The sequence below is a fragment of the Embiotoca jacksoni genome, unplaced genomic scaffold (genome assembly GCF_022577435.1).
Source record: "Embiotoca jacksoni isolate LCO1_2020_lvr unplaced genomic scaffold, fEmbJac1.0.p SCAF_13, whole genome shotgun sequence".
Classification (NCBI taxonomy): Eukaryota; Metazoa; Chordata; class Actinopteri; family Embiotocidae; genus Embiotoca; species Embiotoca jacksoni.
The window spans coordinates 17,183,016-17,204,029 of NW_027185263.1; the positions used below are offsets into that span (position 1 = coordinate 17,183,016).

Consider the following 21,014-nt stretch of genomic DNA (forward strand, 5'->3'; position numbering starts at 1 on the left):
GACAGCATAATTAGACTGTGGTTTTGTGAAATGGAATTCCAATTATTTTGGTGTGAATATCGTAAACGAGCCATCAGATACAGCAACTGTGGAGGTGAGGAAGGGTGATTAGCAAAGCATATTCTCATATTGATATTCTGTTGACAAGAGACGGAGTGAAAGTGAAAGGAATAAGAACCTACTGTAGGTGTTAGAGGGAAGGCAGAATGAGAGGAGAAAGGCAGTGGGGCACAAAGAGAGAAATCAGCTGAGCTGCAGCTACTGTCTGAGGTCTTGTATAGTTTAACATGATGATGAGTGAAAAACCAGAATTTAGCAGCAACCTGAGGCTCATTTTTTAGTCACAGCATCCGTGCATCCTTCTTCTCTTCATCCACAGGTTTGGCAGCTCGTCACCCTCTCGCAGAGAGAAGAAGAAAAAGAGTGGGAAGAAACACAAGCGAGACAGGTGTGTGTGTGTGTGTGTGTGTGTGTGTGTGTGTGTGTGTGTGTGTGTGTGTGTGTGTGTGTGTGTGTGTGTGTGTGTGTGTGTGTGTGTGTGTGTGTCTGTGTGTGTGTGCGCGCACGCACATGCTGTGTGTCATCAGTGACATGACATCACAAGGAAGGAACTGACTTTTCAAGAGTCTGCCAACAGCTGCTCTCACAGTGACGGATGTTCAGAGACATAAATAGAAGTTTAATGTCTCTTTTATCAGCAATGGAAAATAAATAAATATACAGTGAGGATAGACACAGCCATTTTTTTCATCATGTAAAGTGGTTAAGTTTTATAATGTTGGTTACATTAAATTCAACATTTATTGTTGTGGCAGGAAGAGGAAAATGGAAGGAAAAAGGAGGGAAAGAAGAGAAGAAAAGAAACAGGAAGAGTATAAGAAATTAGAGGAAATGAAAGAACAAAAGGCTGAAAAGCAAAGGAGCAGAGTGGAAAAGGAAAGAAGAGAACAAGAGGAAAGAATAAAGGGAAAGTGAGAAAAGGAAGTAGAAGGAAAGAAGGAAGAGAAAAAGGAAAAATGTAAGATTCAAAGGAGATAAAAAAAAAAAAATCCTCTTCCTCACGGAAAGAAAAGCTGAGGGATCAAGAAGAGGAGGTAAGACATAAAAAAAGAAGGAAGAAAGAAAGAGAGAAACAAACAAACAAAGACAGAAAGAAAAAAAAGGCAAAACTGCATGGAGACAGAAAGCAGGAAAAGCCGGGAAGAAGGAAAGAAAAGGAGGCTGGAAGAAATAAGAAGGGAAAAAGAGAGAGAAACGGAAGAGAAGACATAAAGGACATAGAAATGAAAAAAGCAGGAATAAATCCAGAAAGGATGGAAGGAAGATATGATTCAGGGAAGAAACTAGTTGGGAGGGAAGATAGGAAGAAAGAGATGAGGAAGAAGGAAAGGAAGAAAGATGGGGTTAGGAAGAGAAGAATGAAAAACAGGATGAAAAAGAAAGCGAGAAGTAATGGAGGAAGAGGAAAAGAGGAAGCAAAAGGGGGAAAGAAGGAAAGGAAGTGCTGCAGAAGACACACAACAACAAGACTGAAGAGAAGGAAGGAAGAAAGACGGGAAGGAAGCGAAAGCCAGAGAGAGAATGTGGAGGATTGAAGGGTGGAGGAGGAAGTTGGAGGGAAACAGATAGCAGGGAAGAAGACATAAAAAGAGCCGCAGCTCATCAACAAAAACTTGTGCGACGCCTTGGGATATCATAACGACAATATTGTAGAGCGTCCTCCTCCTCCAGTTCCCCTCCTTCTCCACCTGACTCGGGCAGAGCGGGGCTAAATGTGCTGCTCTAATAACCCAGTCTGGATGTGGGCGCACAACACAAGAAAAATGAGCCTCTCACTAAATTGCTGAGCATCGCCGTGCAGCCCCGCTCCGGTTTCCCACCTCTCATCCATCCCAGTCCTCCCTTGTCCTCTCCCCTCATCCTCACACCTCCTTCCCAGCCTCACTCCAACGATGCTCTGCATTGCAGGTACTGTTGATGTATGAATAATGTATAGGAAGAGGGAGGGAATGGGGTGGGAGGGGGTCCTCCCCTGAGACTTCCTGCTTTGATGCTCCTTTTTAAGGTGCAGTTCAGTAGAGGAAGGGGGCGTGTACTGCACGCTCCTGTCCTGCTAATACTCTGTGCTGGTTTTGTGATTTGTATCTCACTTTAAAATAACAGCCCCAGGTTGGACTGGCACCCATTTTGGGCGCATGGACCCCATCCCGCCTGCACTGTTGCAGCAGGAGGGCGTGGTCGGGGGTGTCCGCTGCGACCAGAGCGTGTGAGAAGACTAATGTCCTCTCCAGAATAACACCTCATACGCAGCGGCGCCCGGTCGATTGCACTCCAGCGGGGAAACATGGGGGCTCTGAGTCACATATCAGCCACATACATTACTGTGACAGCTTTATTAGCAGCCCCCCCCCCCACACACACACACACTCATACACACATACACACACACACATTCGCATTTCAGCGAAGCAACACACTTTTGCGCCAGCGCTCCCTCCCACTCCATGCAGCATGCTGTAGGTGTGTAAAACAGCAGGGGAAATGTAGGGCTCTTCAGGAAAATAGCAACTACTCTCAGAGACCGGCCTGACTAATCACCATGGAAACTGCAACCAGGGTGAAAGTGATATGAAGGTGATGCTTCAGTCCAACGCTGAGGACCGACGAGCGGCCAGCCTCCCCGTCGTTCCACTGAGTGGGACTTTATTCCTGCTTTGTCGCAGGGAGGAGACGCTGAAAAAGAATTAAGTGTGACGTCGGACACCTGTAGGTTAAAAGCCCGCCGTGACATCTCTGATCACGCGGACGGACGGCTGGGATGCAGAGACGGTGCTCACGTGCACACCTTTAAAAGCGCAATGCTGAAATATTCCATCTAGGAGCGACTGTTCGCTTTACACTGCCTCCTGCTTTTATATTTAGATTTGTCATCACACATTTAATCCCAATATCCTCATCCAAAATAAAGCCTATTATCTGTATATACTGTACACTGGATGTTAATGGAACCGCTGCTAAACGAAGCGCCGCGTGGGACGCTGCACATGTTCAATGGCTTTATGTTATCTCAGTTGTTTGGGATGAATGCGAAAATGTGAAAAACAGGAAATATAAGAAGGTGGCGCTCAGAGAAATGACAGCACAGACTACATGGTGGGTTCAGCTTGTATCATTTTTCCAAAATACACCCGTGATATCCCACAATTGATTCGAACAAACCGGTTTAGTTGTTCTCAGAAACAGGGACGTGGAAAACACGAACTGGAAATGTTATCCAGATGTTACTCAGTAAACCTGCTTTTTAGAACAGGGCCCTGGTCCACACTGGAAGCAGTATAGCTGATGTGAATTACTCAGGTCAGTATGATGGGTCGTCGCTGACATCATCCTGATTTTGTTTTTGCAGATCTGCATCTGGCTCCAGGAAGAAGAGAAGATACAGGTGTGTGTATGGAGCAGCAAAATCAAACCAGAGGTCATAACGTCGTAGTGTGCATCACAGCAATGTGCCCCAGCTGAACTTTCTCATGTAAACCGTGTGTTATTTTCATTTTCTGCCCACTCATTACCATTTGTTCAAAACGACAATGCAATCCATATGTAGGTGAGTGGTACGTTGAGTTCCCTGCTTTCACGCACGCGGCTTCATTATCTCACGTATGACTTGTGTTTCAGATCGGGCAGCCCGAAGAACAAACACAAGGACAAGAACAAACAGAAGAAGAGGTGAGACGCACCCCCTCTCTGCAATACACCTGCTACTGTAGAGTCAATACAAAAATATATTGATCTGCTTTTGTCTTTCCAGTAAATACAGAGTAACTAAGCTTTGTTCATTACCATTTGATTTACATAGACTTTACTGTATAATGCAGCATGCAATGTGTAAGAGGAATTTAAGCACAATATGTCCTTTGTGCTCTGAAAAACAAACAGTAAACAATAGTTTCAGTCAGAAATAGGTACAATTGGATTTCCATTCAGCCGCTCATAAATTTATATAGGTATTTTACACCCATTATCTCAGGCTCACACTCAGAGAATGCGAACGAGTGTAAAGCGCCGAGTGCGTCTTCCTCAGCATTATGTGCGGGTTCAACTCTTATTTCCCCGCCATACATCGCTCCCTGTCTTGATTAGAATATATATTGAAAGTGTTTGGCAGTGCGTGAACTGTTTTACATATCATGAGATTGACTACTGAGCTCGCTGTGGCACGTGTGTCCCCATGGTGTATGCACGCATGCACATGGCTTCGTGTGTGTGTGTGTGTGTGTGTGTGTGTGTGTGTGTGTGTGTGTGTGTGTGTGTGTGTGTTCGTCCACCTGCTATCTTCCATCAGGTCCCCTGGTGAAACCCCCAGCAGGAGTTCACAGCGCCAAGGCAGCTGCTGCAGCTCCCGAAGCGCCTCCCTGTCCTCCACTCGGAGCACCTCCAAATCTCCCACCAGGTAGCTGCCTCAGTATATATGCACATACACACACACACACACACACACACACACACACACACACACACACACACACACGTACACACACAAACACACATACACAGAGTTTGTTTTGACACACACCAAAATTGCTTGGCTGGCTGTGGAGCTGTTGCCCTGGCGACTGTCAGTCTCTCTGTCTCATTTGCTCCGGGCCCTCGGGGGATGGATTAGGATACAAATGGGGCTCCTCAGCATGTCTTATAATAACCCCCATTAAAAGGCTGTGATATCTCACTCTCCACTCATGTTCACTTTGATGCAAAAAATATTCACTGTTAGTCACACTGTTCAACACACTAATCATTTAATGTTGAGTAGAACATCTTGTTTTTTTGTTTTAAAACGCTGCTCTGTCAGATAGTGATCCATATTGTTACATGTTACATTTTACATCAGGTTTTTGGGCTAAAATGTAACATAACTTTTAGGGTTGCAGATACCAACAGCTTCTTTTATGAAATAAAGTCCATTGATTGAACCGTGCAACAGCCTAAATGCTAAAAACAAACAATAAAAAGGCAAACTCAGAGCATAGATTTATTAATCAGCACACTCAACAAAAATCACTCAAAATCAGCATGTCTCTGCCTCTTGTCTGTTTTTTGGACGATGAACTTCAATCATTAAATCAATTCCACTCATCTGCTGCTAAAATCAACAACTCAGGAGTCTGAATCCGTCTGTCTCAAGGTAACGGTGGCGTTAAGGCTATGTGAGATGTGACGTCACCGTGCGTGGAAAAGCATTTATAATAAAATATTTATTATAATTAGTATTAATATTAATAGTTCATTTCCTTGTAATGTGATGTATATAATTAATACCCGTTCTCTGTTAAAAAAAAAATTTTTTTTAAATGAAAGTAGATGATAATTTATTTGACTTGGGCCAGTTGGAGTTAAACCAGGTGTGTGAATCATTTTATATAATGAACAGCAAATTGCAAGAGACACTCAATCAAATGATTACATGATTATTAACATGAATTAACAGAGCAAGAGTAGCCAATCGGAGACAAGGATTTACTCTGCATCTGACCAACAGTTAAAAAAAGTAAGAAAATCTCTAAATAAATGTTCTATGTGTATCTCCACTAAATATCAGTGTCTGAAAGTAACGCCAACGTGCTGTTTTTATTGTGTGTAAATACAGAAGTAGCAGTGAAATAATGGGAGATTGATTGGAATCAAAAGGAAAACTAAGGGGAGTGAAGCAGAAATGTATTGTGCAGCAGCTGAGCTCCTCAGAGAGATCACAAGGAGAACTCCACATGCTGCGACGAAGATGCAGCGAAAGAAACGGAATGAAAGCGGCCTCGTTGTGATTGTTTTGTACCCCTGATTTTAAAAAACAACAACGCTGTGTGTCTGTCGCTCTTTCAGACTGAACTCCAAGCACAAGGCGGACGGGCAGAAGGCGTCCCCGGGCCCCACCAGTCCCACCGCCTGGCACAACGGGGACCACAGCCAGCGGAGCCGCAACGGCCGGGCCGGCAGACTCAACCACGGCGAGGCAGAGAAAGGGAACGATGTATGTAATCTCCTCTATTCTGCTCCCACCCCCCCCCCCCCCTCCCTTCGTCCATCCCCTCCCCTCCCCCACATCCCCCCCACTGCAGCGGTGTCTACTACCACAGTCTCTGCAAATAACTTTTAACTTGCTCTCCTGTGTTGGTTCACATGAATTCTCATCTTCTCAGGAGATTTGTTTTGGTTCTGTGATCAGTTATTTTTAGGCCAGTTATTATTAATATTATTGAGAGAATTAATTTTGACATGTAAAAGAGACCCCTGTCCTGTGTAAAAGTTGACGCTCCTGCTGCTTTGTTTACGGCTCTCTTTGACTCCTCTGCCATCTTGTATTTTTTTTCTTTTTTCTTTTTCTTTGTGTGTTCCTGTTGTTTGCCAGTAATGGAGGGAGGGAGCAGAGAGAAGAAGGGTTCTAGCGTTTCTGCGCAGCACACATCTTCTGAGTCACAGCGCGACATTAGCATACCACACCTTGGATGGAGATGAAGGAGCAATAAGATGTGTTGTTTCTTCTGAGCCGCTGCATGTTAAAGCATGAGACAACTAAAAAATAAGAAGCCAGGGACAGGTGTGACCGCTTCAAGCATTTGCTCGTCCCCGAAGGGCCCACACATATCAAAGGAAATGTGTCTCTCAGGAGTGAGAACTTCTACGTTTTCCCGCAGATAAAGTCTTAATTAGCTAATGTTGCAAGAGTCACAATAATATGTCTGACGGGGCTTTAAAGTGATAGAGATCTGCGATTCCTCCTTGAACTGACTAATCCAATTACTTAATGGAAAGTCTGGATCCAAGCAGGCCGGAGAGATTTGCAGCAACGTTGTTGCAGCTCAACGTTCAGAGTGTCAGCTGTTTGTGCTGGGACGTATGGAAGGTTAGAAAAAAATACTAATTCAATTAAAAACTTAAGAAATCAAGTGAAACACAAAGTGCTGTGTCATAATTAAATGGAATAAAAATCTGTTTAAAGAACAGGGAGGGAGATTTTTGTCTTTAATAACTAAGTCTATTATTTTTTATTAAGACTTGATTTCTTGCTCATTCCACATTAAAGACCCGGTGAGAACAACAAGGCGAGGGCGTGTTTAACTTCTGTAACGGCACATATTTCTATGTGATGCTAAATATGTGGTCAAAGTTTGGTTACAAATCCGACAGATGTGATTGGATTGCTCCAAAGTGGGCGTGGCTCAGGCTCACCTAGTGAAGCTGCAGGGTGAGGGTTAAAGTGATAAATCATACCTGAGCAACATTCTCTAGAAATATAGTTATTTTACAGCTGAAATCCAAAAACACACCTTTCACTGAGACCGTGCTCTGCTCGCCACCAACACGTGTGGTTCACCTCAAATCCTATTCGATGGGAAACAATTATGTAAATACGACCAGGTTTAAGATAAGTCATGAAAAACATTTTATTTTTATAGGAAGAGAAAAGAGCAGCATTTTTATCTTAAAGAAAATTAAAATGACACATTTCGACACACTTTGAACTTTGTTTGTCATTTTTGTTCAAATTCAAAACGGGAGTGATGAGGTGTTTTGCATTTCAGGATCGTCGTGCTTGTCCTACTGTAAATACAAAGCACTGCCATTAGTGTCCATTAGGATGAGTGAGGGAGTCTTTTCTGTTTTTACCTGAAGAGGTGTCACATGCAACAAAATGAAAAACATCCAACTGGCCAATCACAGCTCAGGATTTCCTGTATGTTAGCCAGCTGCAGGTACATTACTGTTGTATATTTAAGACTGAGACTTTACACACAAGCTAAACACCTGTTTTTGAAACATATATATATTTAATTTAAATATGACACAGTGAATTCAAAGCCTACAAAAAAAAAGCTAGATATTGTGGGTTTTTTTTCATTTAATTTGTTTTTATTTCAGCCTTTCAAATCTTCCATATGGAGGAGCCGTGTCCTTTTAAAGGGGCTTAAAGGTTTTTTTTACTTTGTTCCTTAGATAAATTTAAAAAAAAACAGCACCACATACTCACAATAAGCTCCTCAGGCACAAAGTGGTATAAAGCACACATGTTCTCTTGCTGTTCAGTCTGGAGCTGCTGCTTGTTTATTTTGACGCCTCTGAACACAACCATCTCTGTTCATCTCTGATACTACAAGACGATGCCTGTGATGAGCTTTAAATTACTCTCTGCTATTATGGAAACAACCTCGCTCCTCCACTAGATTGGATCATTAGAGCTTTGGGAGGATGACAGATTATGTTGGAATAATAAAAAAAAAATTTTTAAAAAGGCATCACATAGATATAGAATTTCTCTGATGAGTATGCATCTAAATGGTCTGCAAACACCTTGTAAACACTCACTCCTGACAACTGATGTCTTCTATTTCCTACTCCAGCCTGCATGTGTCTGAGGTCTCACTCGATCTCTCTTTTTCTCTCTTTCTCTCTCTGCTTATTTCATTCATGACTGTTTTTCTCCTTATTAGCTGAAGTGGTATTTGCCCATGAATAAATGCCCAAATCTTTCTGTCTCGTTTATATAAAAAGCACTCAAATGCTTTGGAGCTGGACCAAGTAGGTTAACTGGGTATGTGTGATAGTTTTTTCTTGTCAATAAAGTTGTCTTTCCTCTCAAACACATGCTCTGCTCAGTGATAGATCCTCTTCTCCTCCAGGCGTCCAACAGCTCCTGCCAAACCACCGGGGGTTAAACTCATGCTCCTCTCTGCTGCTTTACGTTACCATGTCGATGTGCATGTTGCCCCTAGGTGGCAGTCTCTCTTCTGTGCCTGACTTTTTCTTTATGTGTTCAGGCCAGTGGAGATTGGCAGGCGAGGTTTGCTTGATCAGGAACTTTTGAGCGAATCAGTTGGGCGGTGGTAAAAGAGGAGCGTGTGATTGGCTCACATCTCGAAAGCAATATCTTTATAGCATCAGGTGATGCTGCCACTCGTGTTAATCTGCACTAAATAATCAAATATTTGAACTTTATCAAACTGAAACTATGCAGAGGGGTATGGTTAGGTGTGACAGATCCTGGATCTACCTGAAGTCCGATTTTACTGCAGCAGTTGTGTGATTTAGCAAATGTTCTTCATAGCAGCTCTGGTTCTCTACCTATCGTCTCAGTTTGTGTTCCTGTAGTCTTCCTCGAGCCCTGTTTGGAGCTGTCTCCTCCGCTGTGTTGGAGGACGTCCCACTGATGTCCCACAGAAAAGCTCAGGGGAACAGCTGAAAACAAATCAGTCCTTCTCCTCAAAGCCCTCATTCTTGAAAAAAATTCAACTAATGTTAAAAATGATTTCATTGAGGGATGAATTATATCTTCATGCGTCATTGTTTTCGAATGTGGATCGGGCTCCTTGCTGCTCCTTGTGGCCATCGGGGGGAAAACACATGACAGGAGGCGTCACTTCCTGGTTAGCTCAGCAAGATTAAGCGAAGAAGCACAAACAAGTTTTGAAATCTCTCTGTAAATTATGAAAATCAACAAGACACATTTCTTTATTCTTTCATCAGAATTTTATTTCAACAAATTATTCTAAATTATGTACAAATTATCAGTCACTTTTAATTGATCAGCTGTTAAAAAAAAAGCTTTCAAGGATCTCGTCAGTATAAATGATCTTTTTGGTTTCTGTATTACAGTTGTATTAATACAGAACTTTGCCTGAGTCTATAATAGTTTTCACAGCAGTAAACATGGTAGCAGATTAGCTTGCTGTCGTAGCCAAAACTCAGCTCAGCTCACATGACTTTTACCTGCAGAGTCCTGCAGGGGTCCAGTTTTACAAACGTGCACCCCTCAAAGCTCAGTACCGGTACCGACCCATTACCCACAATTATCTCAAACTCAAACGTGGACCAGTTAATGGAAGTCCCGCTGCCGGGACCCACTAAACACCGGACACACGAGCCACGCGGTGCTTCACTTGTACCATCGTCCAGCAGCCATCGAATGTTTAATAACAACCTAAAACGTTTCACCAAAGTGGTGACCTGCCGGGCCACAAGAGAATCCTACAAAATAAGAGGTCAAGATTCAGTTTAATAACTGAAGAAAACTGTCTGTTTCTCAAAGGTCCTTCCAATTAATTTCAAAGTTAAGGTCATTCATCTAATGGGACAAAAAAATGTAGAAACAGGAAGTAAATTTAGTTAATCGTGTTTGGCTGATCAGTGACATCTTTGTATGCGACTGGATGTGTCTTGAAGGGAGAGAGGTTAAAGCCTTGATGTTAGCTGATTCATTGATTTCATTTTCATCAATGATTTCACCAGAAAGAAAAAGTTCCCGCTTTCTTCCTGCATTTAGTTCATTTTCACCTGCAGCCCAAACCCGTGACTGAATATATTCTTTTGACCCATTACACGATTTATTTTGTGTTTTACCCTTTTCTCTCCAGCCACAGGGGGCAGCAACGAGTCTGTTACGGCTTGTTAAACCAGAATGAATCTAAAAATGGCACAAACATGTTCAGACGACTGGCGACCTGTTCAGAGTTTACCCCGCCGTCGCCCATCGTCCACAGTGACAGGCTGCAAACCCCCATTGGACCCTGCACAGGAAAAATACATGATGGATTAATACCACGTATAATACCACGTATAATACCACACTTCTAGAGAATCGAAAATGAGGAGAGACCGACCCGCCTCAGCTTCCCTTCGCTTTTCTATGAGAAGCATCCGTTACCGCCTCCTACACATCAGACGAAAGAGCCCCAAACTGGGCTCGTCGTCTTCTTTCTCATTATTAATGGATGTCTTCAAACACGAGTACATGGGCTTTTGAAAAGAACTGGGACAGCTCGCACATTTATTAACGTGGTTGTTACTTTTTTTTTTTTTTTAAGAAAAGGGCCCCCAGCCATTTTGAATGTGAGCTCGCCTCTTCACGCTGACAGTTCAAACAGCAGATTTGACAAAGCTGCTTGCTGTACCTGTGTTCATAAAACAAATACAAACGAACGCCTGGGAGACAGAAAGTTGGGCTGACAACCCAAAATATACCGAGTAGAGAACCGCTGCTTCTGCTGCTGCCGGAGGAGACCCAGGCCAAAATGTGACTGGGGTCCCTTTCAAATGTGCTGACTCTTTAGTTTGTCCATCATAGCAGTGACTGCCCCCCCCACCCCCCACCACCACCACCACCACCCCCCTCCAACACTCTTCTAACCTCCCTTCCTCCTCCTCCTCCTCCTCTTCTACCTGGTCATCTGTGTCCTGTGTGACTCACGTCTCACTCTCGTTGTCCTGGCATTTTTCTTCCCACATATCTTTCACATCGGTCAGCTCTGCATGCCTTCTTCCTCCTCCTCCTCCTCCTCCTCCTCCTCCTCCTCCTCCTTCTCCTCCTGCTCCTCCTCTTCCTCCTCCTCCTCCTCATCGTCCCCTCCCCCTCAGCTACTCTACTCTACATGGATGTCCACTAATATGACAATTAACTCTATCCGCTTCCCTTTATCCTCCCTCCCCTGTTTTTGATACAAATATGGCTGCATTTGTACAAGCGAAAAAGACAAAGCAAATCATGTAGCTGGTAGATTCATCCTTTGTTTCTGGTTTTAGTTTGGTTTTGACTTCCATCTGGATTTTTTTTTTTCTTTTTCTCCCCCTCTCTATTTTCTTTTAGTTTTGTTTGACTTCTCCTCAGTCTCTGGACTAAATATGTAGCTCTGATACTAAAAGAGGTCATTGTCTTTTTCCCATTTCGCTGCGGAGAACATTCCTTTCTCCTTTTTTTCTTTTTTTCTTTCTTTCCTTTTTTTTGTTGATATTGCATACGTGTCACTGATTGAAATGGAAGGTAGGTAATGCTTTGCCTACGCACGTGATCTTTATGCAGATGAGAATGTGACAAGCACCCTAGCCTGAGTGACGTCAATGTTTCTCTCTCGCTCTCGCTCTCTCTCTCGCTCTCTCTCTCTCTCTCTCTCTCTCTTTCTCTCCTCTCTCTCTTTCTGTTGTTTACCAATGGTCTTTAACCAAATTATTTGACTTCATTAATTATGATTTGACTCTTAAAAGATTGGATTACGTAGAGCTCTGGTTTTTCTCTTTCCTCCTTAACTTCATTCTGAAGTCCAATATCCCGCTCTATCTTCCAGGTCCATTTCTTTCCATTTTTTTCCTTTCTTTCTGTTTTGGTAGAATGCATTGCTGTTTGTCCGGCATCTCTCTGTTTGTTGGTGAATTAGCACATTCGTCTTATGATTTCCACCATTGATTTCCTCGACTGTTTCTAACAACTGTCATAAGCACCAGTGGTTGTGTGTCTTCTTAGTTGTCCTCTCTAGTGGAGAACGGCTCATCTTTCTGCCAGAGCCAGTCGGTGCTTTTGTTGTCTCTTTAGATTACGAAGCCGTTCCGACAGCACATGATAATGCATGCTGAAGAGCCAGCTGTATTTGCTTTCATACAAAACGCCTTTTGGAGATTTACCCTCTCTTCATGACCTGCTTACACTGAGCAGTGTACTACCGTGCATCACAAGTGTCTGTCCCCAAACTCCTCCTGAATCACGTACCCGAGCTCTATTTTTGTGGAATATTTCAAACCGAAGGATGTCTCTTCCGTGCGCTGTTTCTAGGAGAAGGCCGGCATTGCTCGATTTCTTTCTCTGTCAACAAATCCCTAGAAAAGACCAAAACCAACAATGTGTTTGTCTGTCTGTCAATACTTCCCTCCCACGTCTGTTGCACAAAGCCTCAAACCCACTGATTCCTACTGACCATGTAATAACTTTAAAATGTGGAACAAATATCTGTTTTTGATTTTAGAACAAGACTTTACAGACATAATGGTGCCACCGGGAGGCTGCACACTGCAGGGCTTTTCGCGACATGCTGACAGCAGTGGGCTAACATGCGCTAACATGCTAATGTTTTGGTACGCAGGGTGATTTATTCACCATGTTCACCTTCTTAGTTTGCCTGGTTAGCATGCTAAACATTTGCTAATTAGCTCTTGAAGGGTCTTTAAAGTTATTACGATTTATCCTGAGCAACCGAATTTCAAACCAATCTTGTGAATGATTGGCAAGACAGTTCACAGAAAAATACAAATCTCAGCCTCTTGATGGTGCCAGAGGAACCATCAGGGGTTTATCAGGGGCAATACCACTGAGGGCCACTAGGGGCTGGCTTAAAAAAAAAAAACTAAAAAAAACAGTATAGACTCCCATTCAAAAAGTGCCAACTTCTCTCATAAAATACAATTTATTTATTTATTTTTTCACAAGCTGATATAGTTTCATTCGCTAAATTCGCTCCTTCTGATCAGTGTTCTGGTGGTCCGTATGAAAATAATTCATAATTAATTAGGTAGTAGGCCTCAAAAAGCAGTATGTTTGATTGACATGCCTGTGGTTTAGGTAGGTGAGCGTCGAGTCCAAATATGGCCACTTGTCTTCTGAGACCAGGACAAACTATGCGTATGTCTCCAAAATACACTAAAGCAACCTTGTTAATGAAGGAACAAATCTCCCAGGGCAACAGTGCCTGCAATAGTTTTTGGACAACAGTGGAGCACAGAGGAATAATCTTTGTCATGCAATTATGATAGAATAAATTAAATACTGGTTTAAGTCTTTTTGTGGGATTTGTTGTTATTAAGAAAAGTACATAATACAGCCTGCCTTATCCTTTAAAACATTGGTCATTTTGGAAGCTGCTGGCTTCAAGGTAATCGGGGACATTCATGACTCTAAAAGTAGCTTTTCACCTTAAAATCCAAAAGGAGCAAAATATAGTCTCATTGTTTGATTATTTAGATGCAGTTTCAATGACCCTTCAATGACTTAACACATTTTGGGGGCTCTAACGTCAGTCAGTCCCCAAAAAATAACCTCTGATTGTCATGAAATGTGGTTGAAACCGAAACAATCTCAGCTGTTGCGTAGCAACAACTCCCTGGACCTACGTTAATGGAACCTTCTGCTATTGTGAGAACTGTAAGTGTCCTGTATGAAGGCGCGCATGAGCCCAAACACTGAGGTAGTTCACCTGCAAACTCGTCAGGCAGTAAAAGAGCACCTGGCCTGTGGTAGATACGACACGGAGAGAAATAAAAAATAAAAGGTAAACAAAGTTCCTTCAACTCTCGCCAGCCAGTTGCTCTGATGTTCAGGAAGCTGACTGGGCCCAGAGGATTTACTCTCTGTGTGAGGGACTCCCTGCACATTGTGGTTTTCCTCTTTGCTTTTGAGTTCTTTTCTATTGATTTCCATGCATTGTCTCATGAGTCACTGGCAGGGAAGGGTTTTGTGTCTTTTTCTCTTGCATTTTGTGAATCTAATGATGCACTTATGTTGCCCCACTTTTCCCTTTTCTTCATACCTTACCTACTAAAGGAGGGAATACCACTTTATTGGTAAGTGGATGTTAACCAGAAGGGAGTTAAACAAGAGTAACCATTAAAAAAAAAAAAAAAAAAAAAAATACAAAGAAAATGGGTCGCTGTTCACATCTCAGCAATTGTCTTCAGGAAAAAAAAAAATCCAGAAAGAGAAAATTGAGTAGCAGACGATTTGTTTTCTGATTCGATTGATTCAATAATTGTGATCTTTATTTTGTTCCTTCCATTTCTGTGATGTTCCGTCAAGTTGTCTTCTCTTTCTGTTTTCTTTCATTTTTTTGAACCATTACTAAAAAAAACTATAAAAAAAAAAAAAACTGAAGAAGTCCTCTTTTTCTATTCTACAAAATCTATAGCTCTGTACTTTCTGCCTCTGCTCTTAAACTTATTTGGTTCACAGTTTTTCTTTTATTTCCTCCCTCTCTTCCTCCTCTTCCTAGTTTTTTTTGTTTGTTTTTGCGATTATGATTTCTTCAACTCATTATGGTTTTGCATGCCAAGTATTGCATGCGCTGCACCATAGAGGACTATCTATAAGCCATATGGAGAAAACCTAGATCTTTTTCTTTTAGATGTTTACCTTCTTTTGGCAAGTACACCGTAGCTCTCAATCACCAACCTGAAAACACTCTGATGCTATGTATGTCCTTTTTCTTTTTTTTCTTTTGTTCTATTTTTTTGTTCCTTTGTTGGTCATCATTTCTCTACAGAAGCTCCGTCTGACGACTGCTAGCTCTGCAGGCATCCAGTCCACTCTGCTGAGAGAGCACAAGCTCCACAGCGCCCCCAGCAGGAGCCAGGCGGGACAGATGTGCGCGGCAGGACAGACTGGGAGTGTGGACGGCAGGAACGCAGCTGTAGGGAGCTCCATCACCACCCAGCCGTCGGGGAGGAGAGGGGGCCAGAGAGGCCAGAACAAGAGCTCCCACTCCCCGGCTCTCAGCAGCGACTCGGCCCACTCCCAGCACAACCACACTCACAGAGGGAAGACCTCTCGGCACCAGAGGAAGTACGCTCTCGCTGCAGGCCCACATTTTCAGGCTCTTATCACAGCTGGAACTTTCAACTTTACTGACAAATGAATTTTTGGACATTTGCTGAATCTTTTCTTCCCATTCCCCCAGGACAAAAGGTGGCCACTCTTCCAAACGTCACCACCGCTCCGGCCGGGTTCAGGCACACCACCGCAGCCCGTCGCCATCTCCAGGACACCACTCGCACACGTCGGGCAGGAAGAACGAGGAGTCCCGGACCAAAGCCAACCTCCGGCAGCGCAGCAGCTCCTGGAGCAGCGGGCGTTCATCCTCGCGCTCCGCCTCCAGAGACCGAGGCCCCAGCAAGGCCAAGTCCCCGCACAACAGGCAGAACAACTCCAGGTGAGACCACCGCTCTCCGCTGGTACTTTTGTTTGACTTTGATCTCACGTGTCGCTGCTGCTCTGACGGCGGTCTGTGTGTCGCGCAGAGAGAAAGACAGCCCGAACCGCTCAGACACAGACAGCCGAGCTCGCCGCCGCTCACGCAGCTACTCGCCTATCCGCAAGAGAAGAAGAGACTCACCCAGCTTCATGGAGGCCCGCAGGATCACCAGGTAACACCGCCTGCTGAGTTTAACAGTTCTGTTAAATTGAATTTATTCTCAACTATCTCCTGTATGGGCCGTCAGAATAATACAGGAGTGCATTTTTGTTTCGGCACTTAAATATGACACGCTTTCACGTTATTGTTAGAGTTAAAACGTGTCCCATCATTTTGTTGTTCTACACTCACGCTGGGGCAAAAGTCACTCCTTCATAGGTTCAAATTAAAACACTGACGAGCAAAAGGAACTGAGTTTGCTTGATCCAGTAACTCCTTTGTATGAAGTGTAAATGAAAGGCTGCATGCACAAATGGAAACTGTCAGTAAAAGAGTGTCGACTCACTGAGGTCAGACAGAAAAAAGGTGTTTCTTATCTATCTTATAACAAATTGTGATTAAAGTGATATTTTTGCAGGTGGTACGACAATAAATATTAGAAATGTTATGTATTACTCAATAATTCCATTTCATTTCCTTTCGAGACGTAGATAGTTTGTGATAATCTTTTATTTTCACATTTCCTGCTCTGTAGTAGTATGGAGAATATTCATTAAATACAGACATGCAGAGAGAACTTTTTTTCATGCGTAAATAGTGCCTGCGGTCTTCCTCTCAGGGTGCCCCGACCACCTCTCTGTTTCCTGAGAGGTAAAACTCAGGGCAAAAAATTGAATCATGCGAATGACTCATGCAAATGACTCTGTTGCTGCTGAAGCTTTCTGCTCTGAGTGCACAAGTGGGGCTGGAAAGTCAGGAACACCGTCGAAGTAGATTTTAGTGAATAAATACGACAGAGACTGTAAAAACAGAAATTTGGCAAAATGAGAAACCAGCTCTAAAATTAATGTTCAGTTGATGAAAAGACTTGAAAATACAGCGAAGATATTCAGCAGTTTTAGGGCTCACTGCCATGCAGCCATTAAAATTAAATATGTACATTTAAAAAAAAAAAAGAAAGCCTTCACAGTAATTTATTTTCTGTCTAAATGTGAAGCTGCAGCCAGGAGACGGTTGGCTTCACACAAAAGAGGATTTAACCAAAAAGATACATAACTGACAGTGCTGTTTCTCCTCATGTCCCCAGTCTTTATGATAAGATCTGGGAATTGTTTCCAGGATTAAACTTCATATTTAACTGAATCTTCTTTGCAAGTATGTAATAAGAGGAATTCCCCAAATGTAGAATCAGTCCTTTAAATTCAGAGGCTGCCTTTATTCAGTTTTACAATCAGATTGATGCAGTTCATACAGATATTAGGTAATATAATAATGATGATTAGTTTTAAAACATGTATAAGAGATGATTTAGTAAGTTCCAGTTCTTTATGTGTTACTTTCCTGTTTCATCTTTACAGTATCATTCTTGGTCCCTTTAAAATTGAATCCATGTATTGCTTTGTAACCATTTATAAGGCTTCTCCTTACTGAGAAAATATCTGCACCTTGTTTCCACCTCGCTGTTTAGACTTACTTCACGATTTCATCTTTTCCCACAAAATCGTATTTGAGGTTTGTTGCACTTGAAATAAAGTTATTCAAACAAAAATAAAAAGAAGTGAGTCCCCCATCCGCGTCACCTCTGTTCCCTCTCATACAAGTCTATAGACATGGGTGAAACGTTGTGTACCTTGTCATCTTTCACTCCAATCCTAAAGGTCCTGGCGCCAAGACAACGGGATGCGGCTGAGCTCAGCTGCTGCAGGCTAGTTACCCTGGTAACAGTTGCCGTGCAGCAGGACCCTGCCAGTCTGACTCCTGAAACTCGGCCGAACAGCAAAACCATCAGAGCTCTCCTGAGTAAATCTGGCCTCCTCCTCTTCCTTCTCCACCTCTCCCTCCTCCTCCTCCCTCCTCCTCTTCTGTCTGCTCCTCCATCTCCCTCCTGACACTCACACCAACTCTAAAGCTCCACCCTGCTGCGGTTATGCATTAATGTTGTAACACAGGGAGATAAAAATGCTATCAAGGTTTATTGGAGTGGATCCCCCCACTTATTCCACTGACTGTGGATGTCCGAGGCAGATACAGGAGACAAAAACCAAGGTGGAGTTATCTCCAATGCTGCTGGAATGACAAGGTGAAACACACCTTGTAGCAGCAGGGATACCTTGATAGTGTTTATCTCTCCCCCGCACTGTTGACTCTTGATTTTTCTGGGTGTCGGCCTCCACTGAGAAGATGGGGTTCTTTTGGGCGCTAACAGCTAATTTGCCTTCCAGGAAACACTTCCAGGGTGGCTATTAACAAGGCAATCTGAGCTTAAGCTTCAACTAACTACATGCATTTATCCTGCCCTCTCTCTCTCTCTCTGTGTGTGTGTGTGTGTGTGTGTGTGTGTGTGTGTGTGTGTGTGTGTGTGTGTGTGTGTGCGTGTGCGTGTGTGGTTCAACAGCTTTTTCTTTAACCCACATAGCTGCTCTCTTTCAGATCCTGTACTGATCATAAGTCCACCACTTCTCTGAGCTAACACTGATTTGCTCTCTAATGTTAACCCACCGTGTGTCGGACCATGTAAACCTGTTTAAGAGCTGACTTGACGGTAATCTTTCTCCGATGTCGTCCCCCCCCCCCCTCCCTCCTTCCCTCCCTCCCTCCTCTCGCCAGCGCTCGAAAGCGGCCCATCCCGTACTACCGGCCCAGTCCATCGTCATCCAGCTCCGACAGCAGCCCGACGCGCTCCAGCCGCAGCCGCAGCTACAGCAGCTACAGCCGCAGCCGGAGCCACAGCCGGAGCCAGAGCCGGAGCCGGAGCCGGAGCTGGAGCCGCAGCCAGAGCCGGAGCTGGAGCCGCAGCAGGAGTCGCTCCCGCAGCCACCGCAGTTACTACAGCCGCAGCACCTACGACAGCCCGGGCTTCTGACCGCAGGAGGGGAAACGCAAAGAAACTGAGGAGAAGAAGTGCTGGTAGATTGGCCGCACTCCGGTTCAGACAGTCCGTGTCTTTAACAGTGGCCGTGCTGCTGTAGAGTCCAGGATCCAAACTCCTCCACCTTGGACCTCGATGTCTCCGACCGAGCCTGGATCAAAGAGGAGGAACGTATTTTGATAGAGCACATTACTAGGAAATTGGCTGTCACTGTTCATGTCTCCACTTATTCAAGGTATTCAAGGTAATGGGTTTCACGTGTCAAAAATCAATTGGCTGAGCCCAAAGAACAAATTTCGCTGTATGTTAGCACTTTCTTTCTCATCTTCCACAAAGCAACCAAAAATGAATTCATTAAACAACTATACACTCTATAAATATATATATATATATATATATATATATATATATATATATATATTTATATCACATATGCATATGTATATATATATACACACATATATACATATATACATATATACATGTATATCCTAAAAGGAGGAGAGCAGAGTAGGAGACAAAAAGAAGACAGACACATCAAAGGAAAACTGCTTTCAGAGAATCAGATGCCCCTCCCATAATGCCCCCCCCTCCCATAATGCCTCCCCCACCCCCCACACACACATACTTCCACTTCATCGAAGCACAGTGATCAAAGCAAGTGAGAACAAACGAGAAGCCAGCGGATGAATTAAGAAGCAAAAAAAGGGAAAGGGACTTTTTTTTTTTTTTTATGATAAAACCAGTATTGTATAGGTTTGTCTGTATAGATGTAAACTCTTCAGCTCTGGCTTTGTAAACTATGCACTGTATATTCCATATAGTCTGAGGAGGTTTGTTCAGCATGATGCATCAGGAGAGACTCGCCTGGTGGAAATGAAAGGACGCTATGTATTATGTACTTTTACTCTCTTCCCTGTTTAAATGATTCAATTCATTCCGCTAACCCCGTGCAAGTGTGTGATTGTGATTGTGAGTGTGTGTGTGTGTGTGTGTGTGTGTGTGTGTGTGTGTGTGTGTGTGTGTGTGTGTGTGCGCGTACCTCCTCTGCAAGGATCCGTGAGGTCATTATTTATGTTGTACTGCACTGTGGCCTGCGCCCGGGGCTGCTGTTTGGTACTGTACAGGAAAAACTGTCTGCAAAAAGTCTCCATGCACATGTGTGTCGACCTCAGCTATTTATTAATTAATTGACTGTATTTATTACTTTATTTATTAGCATATTTATTGTTTAATTTATTTATCGTTTTACCTGTAAAGCACTCGGATCATGCATTGAGGATGAGATTGCTGCACATGTATTCCCATTTTTAAAAAAAAAAAAAAAAAAAAAAAGGACTGTCGATGCTTTACGCAAAAACAGTTCATGGTGGTGAAGGCTCACTGTCATCATCATCATCATCATCATCAGATTAGTGAGCAGTGTGTAGATTCACTGCTGAGTGTTGCTCTGGTTTCCTCTGCCGATTTTAACGGGTCATGTGAAGCAGCGGGGGGAGGAGAGTCCTCTTCTCGGCGCTGCTGTCCGTTTCCAGCCACCACATACTTTAATCCCTCGTACGACGGTCTGCACCGTGTTCCTGTCAGAGGTCTCCCTGGTTACCGGCTCCAAGAGAAGCTGTGAGACAGCAGCGGGGTCTGTCTGCAGCTTTCAGCAGGACGGTTAACACACCGGCAATTCAATCAGGGATCACCTGATGTCTTCCTCAACGTTCGTCCCGTCTCATGCCTCTCACACTGCTGCGTTCCCAGTGTAACCTGACTTAAACCCGACTGTGATACTCTGCAAACCCCGTCATTTATTCCAAGTATAGCATCGCCCCTTTGGTTCTACCGACCCTTCTTTGTATCGTACAAGTTATTATACCTGACAATAAACAAGAAACAAATGGGGAACTCATCAACTCTCGTCTTGCTCTTTTTGAAATGATGTGTTGCAAGTGCTGTGTACGTGTGTGTGTGCGTGTGTGTGCGTGTGTGTGTGCGTGTGTGTGTGTGTGTGTGTGTGTGTGTGTGTGTGTTCCTACAGAGGACACTGATGAGAACCTCCCACTACCTGACACACATTAGAGAAAACCTGAAACTTGACTAAAACGGGCTAAAAGGCTCTCCAGCTGACTGGAGTCAGAGTGACTGCGACGTCTGTGGTCTGTTGAAGAGACAAGTAACATATCAACACCTCAACTGTGATCTACTGCATTATATCTGTTTCACTA

The 21,014-nt window shown here is 43.5% G+C and overlaps 1 protein-coding gene across 2 annotated transcripts in view; it reads left to right on the forward strand.

Moving 5' to 3' along the window:
* The window catches only part of srrm3 (serine/arginine repetitive matrix 3), a 75,276-nt gene extending 54,578 nt beyond the window's left edge, over positions 1-20,698 (forward strand). Inside the window, exons 6-14 of one of the 2 annotated variants that reach the window (XM_069147011.1) lie at positions 380-448; positions 3,407-3,442; positions 3,676-3,726; positions 4,343-4,450; positions 5,875-6,022; positions 15,063-15,361; positions 15,477-15,728; positions 15,817-15,942; positions 18,537-20,698. In XM_069147011.1, the coding sequence (XP_069003112.1) occupies positions 380-448; positions 3,407-3,442; positions 3,676-3,726; positions 4,343-4,450; positions 5,875-6,022; positions 15,063-15,361; positions 15,477-15,728; positions 15,817-15,942; positions 18,537-18,792 (1,345 nt within the window). In that variant the 3' untranslated portion in view covers positions 18,793-20,698. The remainder of the gene's footprint in view (positions 1-379; positions 449-3,406; positions 3,443-3,675; positions 3,727-4,342; positions 4,451-5,874; positions 6,023-15,062; positions 15,362-15,476; positions 15,729-15,816; positions 15,943-18,536) is intronic. The other variant, XM_069147012.1, reaches the window with a different exon arrangement.
* Positions 20,699-21,014: the final 316 nt, after the last annotated feature.